This window comes from Dipteris shenzhenensis, chromosome 3, assembly GCF_047967505.1.
Source record: "Dipteris shenzhenensis isolate YYH24624 ecotype China chromosome 3, Dip_SZ_1.0, whole genome shotgun sequence".
NCBI lineage: Eukaryota > Viridiplantae > Streptophyta > Polypodiopsida > Gleicheniales > Dipteridaceae > Dipteris > Dipteris shenzhenensis.
Window position 1 is genome coordinate 22,705,601 of NC_141598.1, and position 13,256 is coordinate 22,718,856.

General features: G+C 39.1%; 1 protein-coding gene across 1 annotated transcript in view; it reads left to right on the forward strand.

Annotated features, from left to right (window-relative positions):
• The first annotated feature begins 8,831 nt into the window (after positions 1-8,831).
• The window catches only part of LOC147903526 (WD repeat-containing protein 26 homolog), a 50,541-nt gene continuing 46,116 nt past the window's right edge, over positions 8,832-13,256 (forward strand). Inside the window, exons 1-3 of the mRNA XM_087399685.1 lie at positions 8,832-9,002; positions 9,206-9,315; positions 9,405-10,260. Of these exons, the coding sequence (XP_087255811.1) occupies positions 9,466-10,260 (795 nt within the window). The 5' untranslated portion in view covers positions 8,832-9,002; positions 9,206-9,315; positions 9,405-9,465. The remainder of the gene's footprint in view (positions 9,003-9,205; positions 9,316-9,404; positions 10,261-13,256) is intronic.

Sequence of the window (13,256 nt, forward strand, 5' to 3'; positions counted from 1 at the left end):
ACTTACAAAATTAGCCTATTGTTTGGGAAATTGTGCGAGAAGTTTGAAATTTTCTACCAACTTTGATTCCTTAAGCAACGTATTGTCCTCACATCTTAAGACTTCTCTTCTATTGATATACGTCATAACTATTATCTAGCATTTGATCGAAAAAAGGAAGACTTTAAGGGACTTTAAGTAAGACCCAATACATATAAAAAACCCTTAATAGCTTTGGTCTGATCAAAATAATTTATTATTGTTGTTGATAGTAAACTTATTACTTCAATTGACCTTGATCCTCTTTAAAATTGAACACTTGTTTCTAAGAATTGGAAATTTTCACATATTTGAAAATCATCTACATGATTGATCCTATGACTGATGGCACCGGTGCCAACAAAATGACCATGCCAGTACTAGGTTTCTTACTCTACATAACAATCATTATAGTCATTGAATGATGAACCCATGGGATATTTAGAAGAGGAAAATGAAAAGCTATTTGATCGGCTTGTTACCAATAGTCAAGGTGTCCCATTTAGGGAAATGAAAGCCCAATGAGTATAAGTATTGGTAAAAGGAAAGATGTTCAGTAGAATGGCAGCCACCATGGCATGAGGTCAAAATGTCGATATGCATCACGAAAACCAGCCTATGAGACTGATATTTTTAGCCAAAAAGAAGATCCTATACTTCCAATACTTCTCCTAGGTCTATGAAGTGAATGGGCTATCTGATGATGATAACAAGATTGGCACCTTCTTTATGTATCTAGATGACAAGGCCATGGAATGGTGCATGGATTCATTGGTGTAGAGAAAGGTAACATTGGGGGGCCTAAAAATGACTTTTACCTAAGTTTTAAAAGGGTGTATTTAAATATGATCCTTTGAATCTTCTAAATTTTATCAAATAGTTGCAAAGGGACAATTGTGTTGTCAGAAGCAATATTCTTATATGTAGACCTCTAGAATCCCTCCTAATAGAAGCCTTTATCATATGATGCTCTAAAGTCCCTCCTAAGAGAAGCCTCTTGCTCATCTTCTTTAGAGTACTCAATTAGCCAATACAAACCTATAATGTCAAAAGTGTCTACACTAACTTTCTTAGTTATTGTAAAGAAACTTTATGAAAAGTAGATAATAGGAATTCCAATGGCTTTTGGTGTCAAGATAGATGATAAACCTCAAAATTGACTAAAGCAAAAAGCAATACCTCTCTATATTCACTTTCAAAATATAGCACAGAAGAGAGAATTAGAAAGCCATTGTAAGCTAAAGAGATAATTGACAATGTGGTAGCAAAGATAAGATTAGGAATGCCAAAGACATAACCCATGCTACCTATCATCAAAATGGGTGAAGGTTGCCTAGAAGTTATTTGTGTAGTGTCTTGTATATTGCATGGAACCACATTAAAAATGAATTCCCCATCATAATAACAATCTAAAAAACATGGCTATGTATGGAAATCATGAGACCATCACATGTAAATATATTCCCAACAATAGGATGCATAGCAAATTTTCCCAATTGAACCTTGCAAACTCTCAATCATTTGGTATATTTTAATCCAACAACCTCTTATGGGGAAAGGAATATATAGATTATTTTTGAAATGTATAGAGTATTTTTTAAAGTACCATTGCCACCCCCTCTAGTCTCGCCTTCTAAACTATAAGCATGATCTATGACCCAAGTTGTCCAAGTAGCTTAGATGATGGGAACTAATGTGGAGTATGATAAGGAAGACTATGACAATCAAATAGAAGATCTTGCGATATTCAGTAGGAAATTGTGTCTCTGTCTATGGTGGAGCACCTAGTTTTGTTGCCAATTATAAAAGGAATTCTAGAAAGCTTACAATCCACTTTAAGTATAGAGGGCCCTATAAGTTTTCAAAGTGCCCTAGTTGAGTGCAAGGAGAAAAGTTTCCATAACTATGTCTTGATCATAGAATTGGTCACCTATATATACAGACTACCATTTATAAAAATAGATCAACCTACTACAAAACATTCTACTTCCACAACTCCTCTAACCATAATAGTAGTAGACGTACTAAGAGAAAGGTTATGATGGTACAAGTTATGACAAGGCAACAAGTTACCAATTAAACAAAGAAACATAGGTCTCCACAAGTTTTAAGAATGAAGGCAACTCATTTAGAGCCTCTCCTATCATTGAATTCTATGGAATCCATCCCTTCTTTGGGAGGGTAGACGCATCCCTAGGAGAAGAAAGAACTTTATCAAAAAGTGTAAATAGGCCAAGGATGTCTAGATGAATGAATCCAAAAGACCACGTGATCCGTAACCCTCTTAAGTACAAATGGGATGAGTGAGAGATGGGGTCCCAATTCTAGTGAAATACTCTCTATTAAGAACTCTTTTTCTAATAATGACTACATATTCTTTTATCATCCTCCATCAATCGATAGAGCTGATTCAACTGGCTACCTTTTTTAGCATGTAGCTTATACAAAGTAGCTTCATAGTCCACAATGACTTCTAACATATTCACTTTTCATCAGCCATCCATAGCACATATTCATTGATTGATCAACTAGCCTTTGATCTAGGAATACCTCTTTCTCTTTGGCATAGTTTTGTCTTCCCTTTGGCCTATTTTATTGTTTTGTTTCAAAAGTTGAATGATGATTTGCAACTTAAGAGGAGAAAACCAATTGCTAAATTGCATACACTATGTATGCTCATATAATTTTCCTTCCTACTAGCTATATCAATTTTTTGGTTTTTTTCTTTTAAAGCATTTTTTTATTTTGCACTTATTTTTATACTTGTATATACCACTTTGGGTCTTTTCCACTCTATTGAGGATAAAGAGTATTGTGTACATGTTGTATCATGGTGTTGTACTATGCATAACCTTATCTCTATCCAATTGTTCAATGACTTCACCCTATTGGTACAACATCTGGCCTCTTACTTCAGTTGAACTTGACTTGCAACTATGTTACATTACTAAGCCTCAATATTCAATGCCCAGGCACGTAGCTCCTACTATGCAGCTAGGTTATGCCATTATAGCTCTTAGCTATAGGTCTTCACTTGCAACTATGTTATGCTACTAGGCCTTCACTTGCCACTATGTTATGCTACTAAGCTTCATTTCTTTAGCAACCCTAGGCTCGGTTAGCCACTTTAACACACAGCTCAACCTCTAGCACAACATCATTTTTTACATCCAATCGTGCTTGCTTTATGAGTTAAGCTCCTTTCTTTCTCACCATCCTACAAACATTACTCAAATCTATCTCAACAATCACATAGATTATCTCTTGATTTTTAGTCCACTGGTCAATACCCAAAATCAATGCTCTAATTCATATCTAGGATGCCAACATGTTTTGGGTCTAAGTTGGGACTCCTACCATGTAGATCCCACTCCAAGTTTTTCTTTAAATCCTAGTTTAGATTGCCTACCCAAATCCTAGTTCCAAATTCTTGTATGTATATGTGTCATCCCAACTCGAGACTCATATCTTCCAAAATTAGAAATTTGAGTTTGCTATGAAGTTTGTATTTGACTTATTTGGAATTCAACTTTGCTACAAATTTTGAATTTGGTCTATCATATATCTCCTTGTCCTCCTTAGCTGGGGGCTTAGATGTGGAGGTGGTGACCTCTAACACCCCCTTTGAATTTGCTCTATCATATATCTCCTTGTCCTCATTAGATTTACATGTGGAGGTGGTGATCTCTAACACCACTGTTCACTTATTCAAGGTGGACATATGCCCAACCATCAAATGACATGATCAATCTATTTATGAGACATATCCTTAGTGGAAATGTTAGCAATGTTCTCCTTATGCAAGGAACATCCATGCAAATGCCTGTGGTAGCCCGCTTCCTCCTAGAGGTTGATAGTTTACTCTTAAAAAAACCCTCTCAACCAAGAATCTATCAAACACGAAGATCTTGGGAGCCCTCTATTCTATACAAATGGATTAGGCCAAGTAACACATAGAATAGGCCAAGATCTATACAAATAGATTTTGGGAGTCCTCTATTCTATACAAATAGAATAGGCCAAGCAATTTTTGTGTGCGCTATAATTGATTCCAAACAAGAAAAATCATACACAAGTCCTATCAAGACAAAGATAAAAGACAAAGAAGAGATTATGAAAATCATTATCAACATGGAAAATCTTATACTCACTGCTCCCAATATCAAGTACACAACATTTCACATCCCAAAACTCCTTGAACTCTACAATAATCAAGATATGAGGAACTCGAGAAGCATTTAACTAATAACAAGATACAAACATAAGTGAAAGATTTTCACAATTTAATTCAACAAGACACTTGGAGTTTGCAACAAGCTTTTACCATATATAGAGACAACGTGATAGAACCAAAGTAGTTAAGAGGCAAGGTCTACTTCAATAACAACGATCGCATAAGCAAGAAAGTTAAGATCAACCATTGACCAATTCGACTCCAATAACTAGAGAGCTCCATGGAAATCACAAAATGTAAATCTAACCCAAAGTAGCAAATACCCAAGGATAGATAATCACATTGATTCTAGTTAGTTGTTAACTCTATGTCAACAAGGATCAAATCACAATCAAGTGTAGTAAACAATGAGATCATTGTGTGTGTGTGTGTATGTGTGTGTGTGTGTGTGTGTGTGTACATGCGTGCATGCGTGTGTGTGTGTGTGTGTGTGCAAAGGGCTACTTGTATTAACTTGAGAGGTGACTAAGACCTCAAAACTTGACATAAGAGAAAAAGTGACAACAACTACTAAATGTGAGGAAGAAAAAGGCAACATTTATGTTAATTTAGTGTTTACCTCATTATTTTAGATGTTAGAAAACATGATGTATAAATTATCATTTCAAATGAGTAGTAAAGTAGCTTATTAATTTACTTCTTAGAAAATAGGATGTATAAAATGTTCATTTCATCAAAGTAGTAAAGTAGCAACCCGAGTACAAGGATTTCATGGTCTAATTTTAGTTAGAGTACACTACATAGTGAACAAATCAACCTACATGAGGTTGTACAAAATTTATACGCACTCAATTCAATAAGTCTTTTATGTCGAGTATTTGATTGATGTGAAGGAGTGCACCTAGACCTACCCAACAAGAGATGGATTAAAGCAACATCTTAATAGACTCTTAAGTAGGTGGAATGGTTTAGCTACAAAATATCATTCACCTTGAAGGACAATATATTGGAAATGAATTCACCTTGAGGCTTTTGGCAAAGCTTCAATTTTGGGACCTATAGCTAAACTACATTAAAATGATTTAGAGGCATAATGGATGCGCTTGGGAGTACTTAGTAAAATTTCCATGCAAAAACTTGAATGCCAAATGGCCTAGTACATGGGTAATGAAGCAGAGTTTTGGATGTAAAATAAGAAGATTCTTTTCTCGATCTAGCCAGTCTCTTGGTTGAAAAGTTCTATATTATATATTTTGTGTAGAGAGTATTACTTTATTTATAGAATCTTGGGGTGCATGGTGTTTCTTTTATTGTGAATGCCTTTTTCTCAAGAAATGGTATCATTAGTATATGCATCTAACAATAACAACAACAACAACAATAATGATAAAAGTAACACTAACAACAACAATAGTGGCGATGACGACAACAACAATAATGACAACAGTCATAATAAGTGAGAAAGATGAAGGTGATTGAAATGGTAGATAAATGTGATGCAAATCATGGAGAAAATGTCCCACAAAACACACATGGAAGGATACTACTACCCCTTAGATTGGTTAGACTATGTAACTTCCTCAACCTAAATGGTCAAGGAGTTAGAATGAATAAAACTACTATTGCACCAAGTTTGTATAGGTATTATTAGCACATACAAGAAACTATGATGGGATTAGTATGGGGATTATGTTCCCATCCTTAAATTATTTAGACTATCTCCTTAGATTGCTTAGACTTTGAAATTTCCTTAACCAAAAGGGTCAAGGAGTTATAAAAAATACAACTGTAACTATTGCAATAAGTTTCTAAGGGTATTAGCACACAGAAGGAACTACAATAAGACTAGCATGGTGATGATGTTCCACTGATCCTAGTCCCATATTAAGCTAAATATTGCAAAAGGGGAAAAGAGAGGTTTCAACCACACTAGACCTTGGCCTCTAAACCTTGGGGAATAAATTGGAATCCCATTCTTTAGGGATGAAATGATGAAATAACTCCTCTACAGCCTCCTCAATTCTCTACACATGCTCTTGGGTCCCTACTATCAACCATGTAGCTTTAAACGAAGATAATAAATTTGTGTAGTGGAATTGAATTCTATAAGGAGGCTTGGCTGAGGACTTAACTTATGAAAATCATTTATACAAGTAGGGTACAATCATCATTACAACAAAATAGTATGGAAATGCATTCTCCATTCCCATCCTATTTCCACTCATGTGCTAGGGCCCTAAGATAGGCACTAATTAGTTTATCATCTTGTTAGGGTCCTAAGATAGAACATCATTGGCTTATCAATTAGGTAATCGGATTTTTGGTGCCAATCTTAGCCATAACTTTCTCATGATTTTTGTTGCTTTAGTTGTGGGTTTTGGGAGGAGTGTGCTTGTTGTCTTAGAGCAAACAAAATGAAGCATGTTCCATGTCATGCAATATTACCATTTTTCTTGCAATTTTCGGATGATTTTCTATAGTCTCATTTGTCTTTGCAATTTAGAGATGATTTAGGTTAAACGAGCATGAAATTAATGCTTGGGGTGGAGGACAATTTAGTGCAAGGATAGTTAAAAAGTGTGCCTCTATTTGTGTGGGATGTAACTTCACATGCTTCGATTACTTTGTGTTTTGGGCTTTTTATAGTGGTTTCCAACTATGCTTGGTGTGATAACCGAATGAAAACAAATACTTGATTGGCCATGCAATGCTCTCATTTCTACCTATAATTTTCGGGACAATTTAAGGAAAAGGGCTATGAAATAGGATGCATGGTGTGGAGGATAATTTGATGTAAGGGGAGTGAAAAGTGGAGCTATGTCTACAAGGGATGTAGCTTCACATGCATCAATCACTTCTAGTTTTGGGGGGTGAATCTTACACATCATTTGGAGGGTTACATGCAATCATCAATGTTACTTTTTTTATGATATTACCAAATTTGGTTTCATGGATTACATAGGAAGGAATGCACAACCATGAGAACATGCCCCAAAGTAAACAATTCACAACCAAAACCTAGATTGCTTTTGAAAAAACTATGGCAAAATATTGAACTTCCAAGTTCAGATTGCATAAAAGATGAGCACCTTAGTGAATGAAAACTATTACATAGAAGATGAGCACCTTAGTGAATGAAACTTATTGCATTATGAAATTGTTTACATAGAGCTGCATAGTGTTGAGAAATAAGCCTTCAACTGATGCAAGGCATAAAAAATGTACTAACTGAAGGAGCTAAAATGACTTTTTGTGATGCACTTATGCACAACTTAAAATAGAAGAGTGAGAAGGTGTGATGAGCTCCCAACCTTCCATTTAGTTTTGTGATGAGGACCTTATTGGTGGTAGACAACTAGAGTGTTCCCAATGTTGGCTAGGCTTTGACTGTAACAAGTGGTAGGAGACTCAGAAGCTCCTTGTTTACAAGTGGCTATGTGTAGGAGTGGGGCAAGGAAACTAGTGGATAAGGGAATATATTTTTCAAATAATTCACTAAGGGTAGACAACAGAACAAGAAAATGCGACAGAAGTAAGAAAAATTAGAAGATGGGTCGTACACATAGAAGGGAGGGCACTCACATGAGAGTTTCACCATAGTAAGAAAATAAAGAAGATTTGAACTTATAATTGATGTAAACGATACACATTCTTTTCTAGCTCTCTTTATGAGCATATGACTTTACCATGGCTTATATTGATCCCAAAGTTTGAATGGATAGTAACACACTCTTCTCTCTCTCTCTCTCTCTCTCTCTCTATATATATATATATATATATATATATATCCTCATGGGGTAGGCTAAAGCCCCCCACACGTGGGAGGCTTACCACTCTACTTTACCATGGCTTATATTGATCCCAAAGTTTGAATGGATAGTAACACACTCTTCTCTGTCTCTCTCTCTCTCTCTCTCTATATATATATATATCCTCATGGGGTAGGCTAAAGCCCCCCACACGTGGGAGGCTTACCACTCTACTTCCTTTTGGAAGCACATTTTTGACTAGTGGGGGGAGGAAATTCCCAAGCCTTTGTTAAAAACCTTACTCTATTCAAGGCTAAACGGGGCTAGCTTGACAGGGGAAGGTTGCTTGTGAACTCTTCGCATATATATATATATATATATATATCCTATCCTTGGTTGCTCCTTTGAGGTATCTCATGCTAGTCTTTGCTTTTACTCTCTATAACAATCTACCATGGCTGAAGTTGGAGCCACTTTCGTACTCCATCCTCCACCTCTTACATGCTTTTGTCACGCAAGGGGAAAAACACCTAGAATAGCGGCAACTTGTCACTCCCCTCCTTTTGAGAAGTTTTTCCACTTTGTAGTATATCTCCCACTACATTTAGGCCAAAGTTGTCACATATTTCCCCTTCCTTTTGAGAAGTTTTCCCCCTCTATGTACACAGCATAGGAAATGCACCCTTTTTCATAGTATATCTCCCACTAGATGTAGACCATCCTATCACCCTTTTTCCCTCCCCCCGCCCCCCCCCCCCCAAAAAAAAAAGTGTTCTCAAAGTGGCTTGAATCTTAATAATGCTATGACGAATGTTGGGTTAAAATAATTATTATGGGAGGTATATATATACATATATATGTATATTGTCTGTTAAACGAGCCATCTTCCATTGCGGGAAGTAACACGAGTTATCTTCCATTTTATGCCTTTGAAGTCATCCATTTCACTCATCAAATTCCTGCACTTTGCAAGCCTGCAAACCATCGCTTTTTCATTCCCTAGCTCCGAATTTCATTCTACCCTCTTCAGCAATTACCTTCCTGGAGCTCTGCGCTAATTCGTAAGTGCCACTTCTTGCTTTCTCCCGGCCCCCCCCCCCGGGATTGTTTCTTGTAACCACGACCAGAAAGATGCACTGTTCCTATTGTGGCTGCTAAGGATCGCTTTAGATCGAGGCTTCAAACGGAGAAATTTGTGCCTTTGCCATCTCTATTTCTGCTCCCTTTCACAATCGGAAAGTCCTTGTTCTGGTGCATTTTTCAGTGTCTGCTCTCCTGGAGCTTTGCGATGACGGGGTGCTGAAGCCTGGATCACACTCGAGAGATTATTGAAAACAAGGAGTGCAAGCTATACATCAAGGGCAATCTAAAGCGGTAACGTGCTTAATCAATGCTTAAGTTGAGCCATTTTCCCATTATCTGGTTCCTGTGGAAAGGGAGATTTATTTTGTTGTCTTGTGCAGGATCGCAATTTCGTCTATGCCTCTGAGATTTATGGGCTAGCTTTTGAGGCGGTGCCCTTTCATGGGAGGTGTAGATGACAATGGTCTCCCACCCTTGAAGCGTCTGAAGCTGTCAATGCCATCGACAGAGATAGGATCAGAAGAGCCAATTCAGAGTGTGCTTTCGGGGTCTCCTGGCATTGCAATGGCCAGGACGTTACCTGAATCAGATAATGCGACAGTTGGTCCAAAAGGCCTCATAAGGAGGGTGGAGCTTACCAGAATAATAATACAATCTTTATATTCTTTGGGTTACGAAAAGGCAGCTGCCCTTTTGGAGGAAGAGTCTGGCATTCCTCTCCAGTCTCCGGTTGTCACCAATTTTCGCCAGCAGATTCTCAATGGGAAGTGGGATGAGGGTGTCGCCACTCTAAGGAATATTGGACTTTTGGATCCTGATACTGTGAAATCTGCCGCTTCTCTAATTTTGCAACAGAAATTCTTTGAGCTTTTAAACGAAGGTGACACGGCAGGAGCTTTGAAAACACTGAGGGCCGAAATTTCTCCTTTGCAAATAAAGAAGGACAGGTTACACGATCTGGCTTCCTGTATTATCTGCCCGTCCAGGGTTCAGTCGCTTTCAAATGTGAAGGAGTCATATCCTAGCATAAATTCTCGATTACAACTGCTGGAAGAACTTCAAGGATTGTTACCGCCTTCCATCATGATTCCAGAGAAGAGGCTGGAGCATCTCTTGGAGCAGGCATTGAAAGTGCAAAGAGAGGGATGCATATTTCACAATTCTGTAGACCAGGCTTTGTCCCTGTATACCGATCACAGATGTGGCCCAGACCAAATTCCAACCCAAACCCTTCAGGTCATTCACTCCTGGTTTTAACAGCTACCTGTTTGGTAATAAGCGCAAGAAGCACTACTTCGGGTTGTGTCAAAATTTGTGGGTGCTGAGAATGGGGGCTTGCTTGACCATGAATGCTCCCTGAGCTTGCGCTAGTTTGTGGGACTTTGGTTTTTTCTTGCTTTCAGTCAAACTGCAGCATGTTCAGATAATATTGGTGTTTACATTTCATTTTTAGCTGCATCCCAGGATCTTGTTTAATCCACCGTAGGACGAGGCATCAACACAATCATCTACGGTGCTCCTGAAAGGAAACTTATCTGTATCTGTGAGAACTCGCTTGTGGACTTTAAGAGATGATATGAGAGCTTTGGCAGTCTTTTGGCTAGAGAACTGCAAAAAGGACCACAACTTATGTCCTTTTATGTAGTGTGTAAAGTTTTGTGGATATTGTGTTCTTTATTCTGAACAAGTTTACGTATCCATTTCCATGTCTTGTTATATGTACCTTTATTCTGTTCCCTATCTATCAGCCTTATTACATCAGTTCTTTAGCTCTCTCTTGGAGCTTCTATATATGCTACTCTCATGGCGATTCAAATGTGTGTAATCTATTTCAAAAGGAAATTTGGAGTTATACATAGGACAATGAGACAGAAATAGAGGTGAGGCTGGCACTTTAAAGTCTTTCAAATGTGTGGAAAGTTTGAAAAATAAGGTTCACTCTACATCATAGGCATAAAGCATGATTACAGCTAGCACCCAAGAGACAAAACTATCAAATAAAATTGCTACTGTGGCCTCTCAAGTCAGAGATGACAGTCCTGGTGCAATCTTTTGTGTAGCCTCAAGTCTAATAGCTGGTCCTCCTGTATCTTCCAGGAGTCAAGCATTTCATAACCGCACAGTGAATGCCTAAAGTCTAAGAGAAACCCCAGTTTCTCTTTTGAAGCAGGTTGTTTCTGCAGGTAGGACATCACAAGCAGAATGGATAATCTGACTGGAGGCCAAATGAAGGCTGAGGTGGAAGAAAGTCCCCCACATCCTCCTGCAAACAGTGCCCCCATTTGCAATGCTATTGGAATCCAGCATTATGCACCATCTAATTACTTTGTTCACAAATGCCTGATGAATGGGCAAGCCCATGCATATCATCTTTCAAGTGGCATTTGCATGACAAACAGACAGGATCTATATTGCTCCACTTGTCAATTTTGCATACAAGGAGAGATCCAAAAATGTATCGCCTTTCATGCAGCGCCCCCCCCCCCCCCCCCCCCCCCCCCCAAAACACACACACACACACGGAGCCAACAACTAGCCTATGAACGGTTGTTTTTTACCCCAATTCTCCACCACATTGCATCCAGTTGCAGGGTAGAAATTCAAATGAGTATACTGCTCAACACCACCTCCGATCAGTACTCTTGAATCCCTCTCCACTCAAGTCAAAATTTCTTGGCCATTGACCATTGGCTGTTTGAATGAGCTAGTTAATTACTGGTCCCATATATCAATTTCGGATCGCGTCCTCTAAAGGAGATTCTCTGAGTAAGGATATCGGTTCATTAGTCAGCATCAAGTTGGGGAGAAGATTAAAACCCATGATCTCAAATGAGAAGAGTAAGATCTCCATGTCGCTTTGTCCACAAAAGCTTTCACAATCTCAGTCCAGTTGTTTTAAGTCTTACCAAGAAAGATGACAGCCTTAGCCTTAGTTTTACCAGTTGCGATTCACCAGTCTCCTTCAGGGGAATAATTCCTTGCCAGGAATCAAAGGTGTTTTCTGCAGCTCTGAGTAGCAGAGAGAAACAAACCGTTGCTGTTGTAAACAGTTTCTCTAATATTAAAATCTATGGTTCTAGTGTGTTGATTTGGGAGCAATCCCTAGATACATTATGTTGATTTGGGAGCAATCTTGTTATACATTGGACGCTGTCTTTGATGGTGACATCCACATCCGTGGCTAATTTGAGATATCTGAACATTTGTGCATGTGGCAATTACCTGATCCTGAAGTTGCCCATCCTCCCTCATTTCTCTCAAAGATGGGCTCATCAGAGTTTGTGATGTTGTGAAGCCAGAAACCTGGGAAACTTGTTGACACATGGCAACATAGTTGTCAGCCTTCTGTTCCTCTTCAATAAAGAAAAGGTTAAGTCTGTGTGCCTGTTTTGAGCTATCGACTTATGTTAGCATCAATCCCTCCACCCTGCTCTCCCATCGTGCATGTTTAATAACCATCCATAGTAATTGACTTGCCAGTGTAAAGCTTAATGGGGCCAAAGGGCATCTGCACTAAGAAAGTGTAAAGCTTGTTTGAACAATCACCCACCTGTGAGCCCCCAAATGAGGACAAAGGGCTTGACACCTTTATGTATATGGGTGTAGATGCTGTCACATTGGCACCTGTAGGGGGATGGAATGAGGCTGCCATGTGGGCAGCAAGCTGGCTGCCCCATGGGCAGCATACATCAGTAATCCTTCTCAGGTTTATTTCATGCAGGCCACCCTGGTCAGCGATTAGGGGGATGGAATGAGGCTGCCATGTGGGCACCATACATCAGTAATCCTTCTCAGGTTTATTTCATGCAGGCCACCCTGGTCAGTGATTAGGGTAGACAGTAAGGCCTGGTTTAGGACTGACGTAAGGGCTGGTATTAGCCCAGCCATGAGCTCAAACAGTGGGTCTTGAGAGGAAAGCCAGTTGACTTTCTGTTAGGGTCTGTCCACAAACCTGGTTGGCAGTCCCGCAGACTTGAGTCGGCAGTCTGTGATTGGGTCAGGAAGAAGGGCCAGTCAGCCTTGGTCTGGTTGGCTGGCAGACTGGCAGGTAGGCCAGTCTGTGGATCTGGTCAGCCAGATCTAGGGTTCTCCAGCCCTATTAAAGCCCCCCCGTTGGGGCTTTTCTCGGTTCAGCCCGCAGCAAGACTGGGCATCGAGAGTGCACACCTACAGTGTGTAGGTGAGCATCTGGGATGCATGTGCTGGACCAGTAAGAAGCTCACACTGAAGCC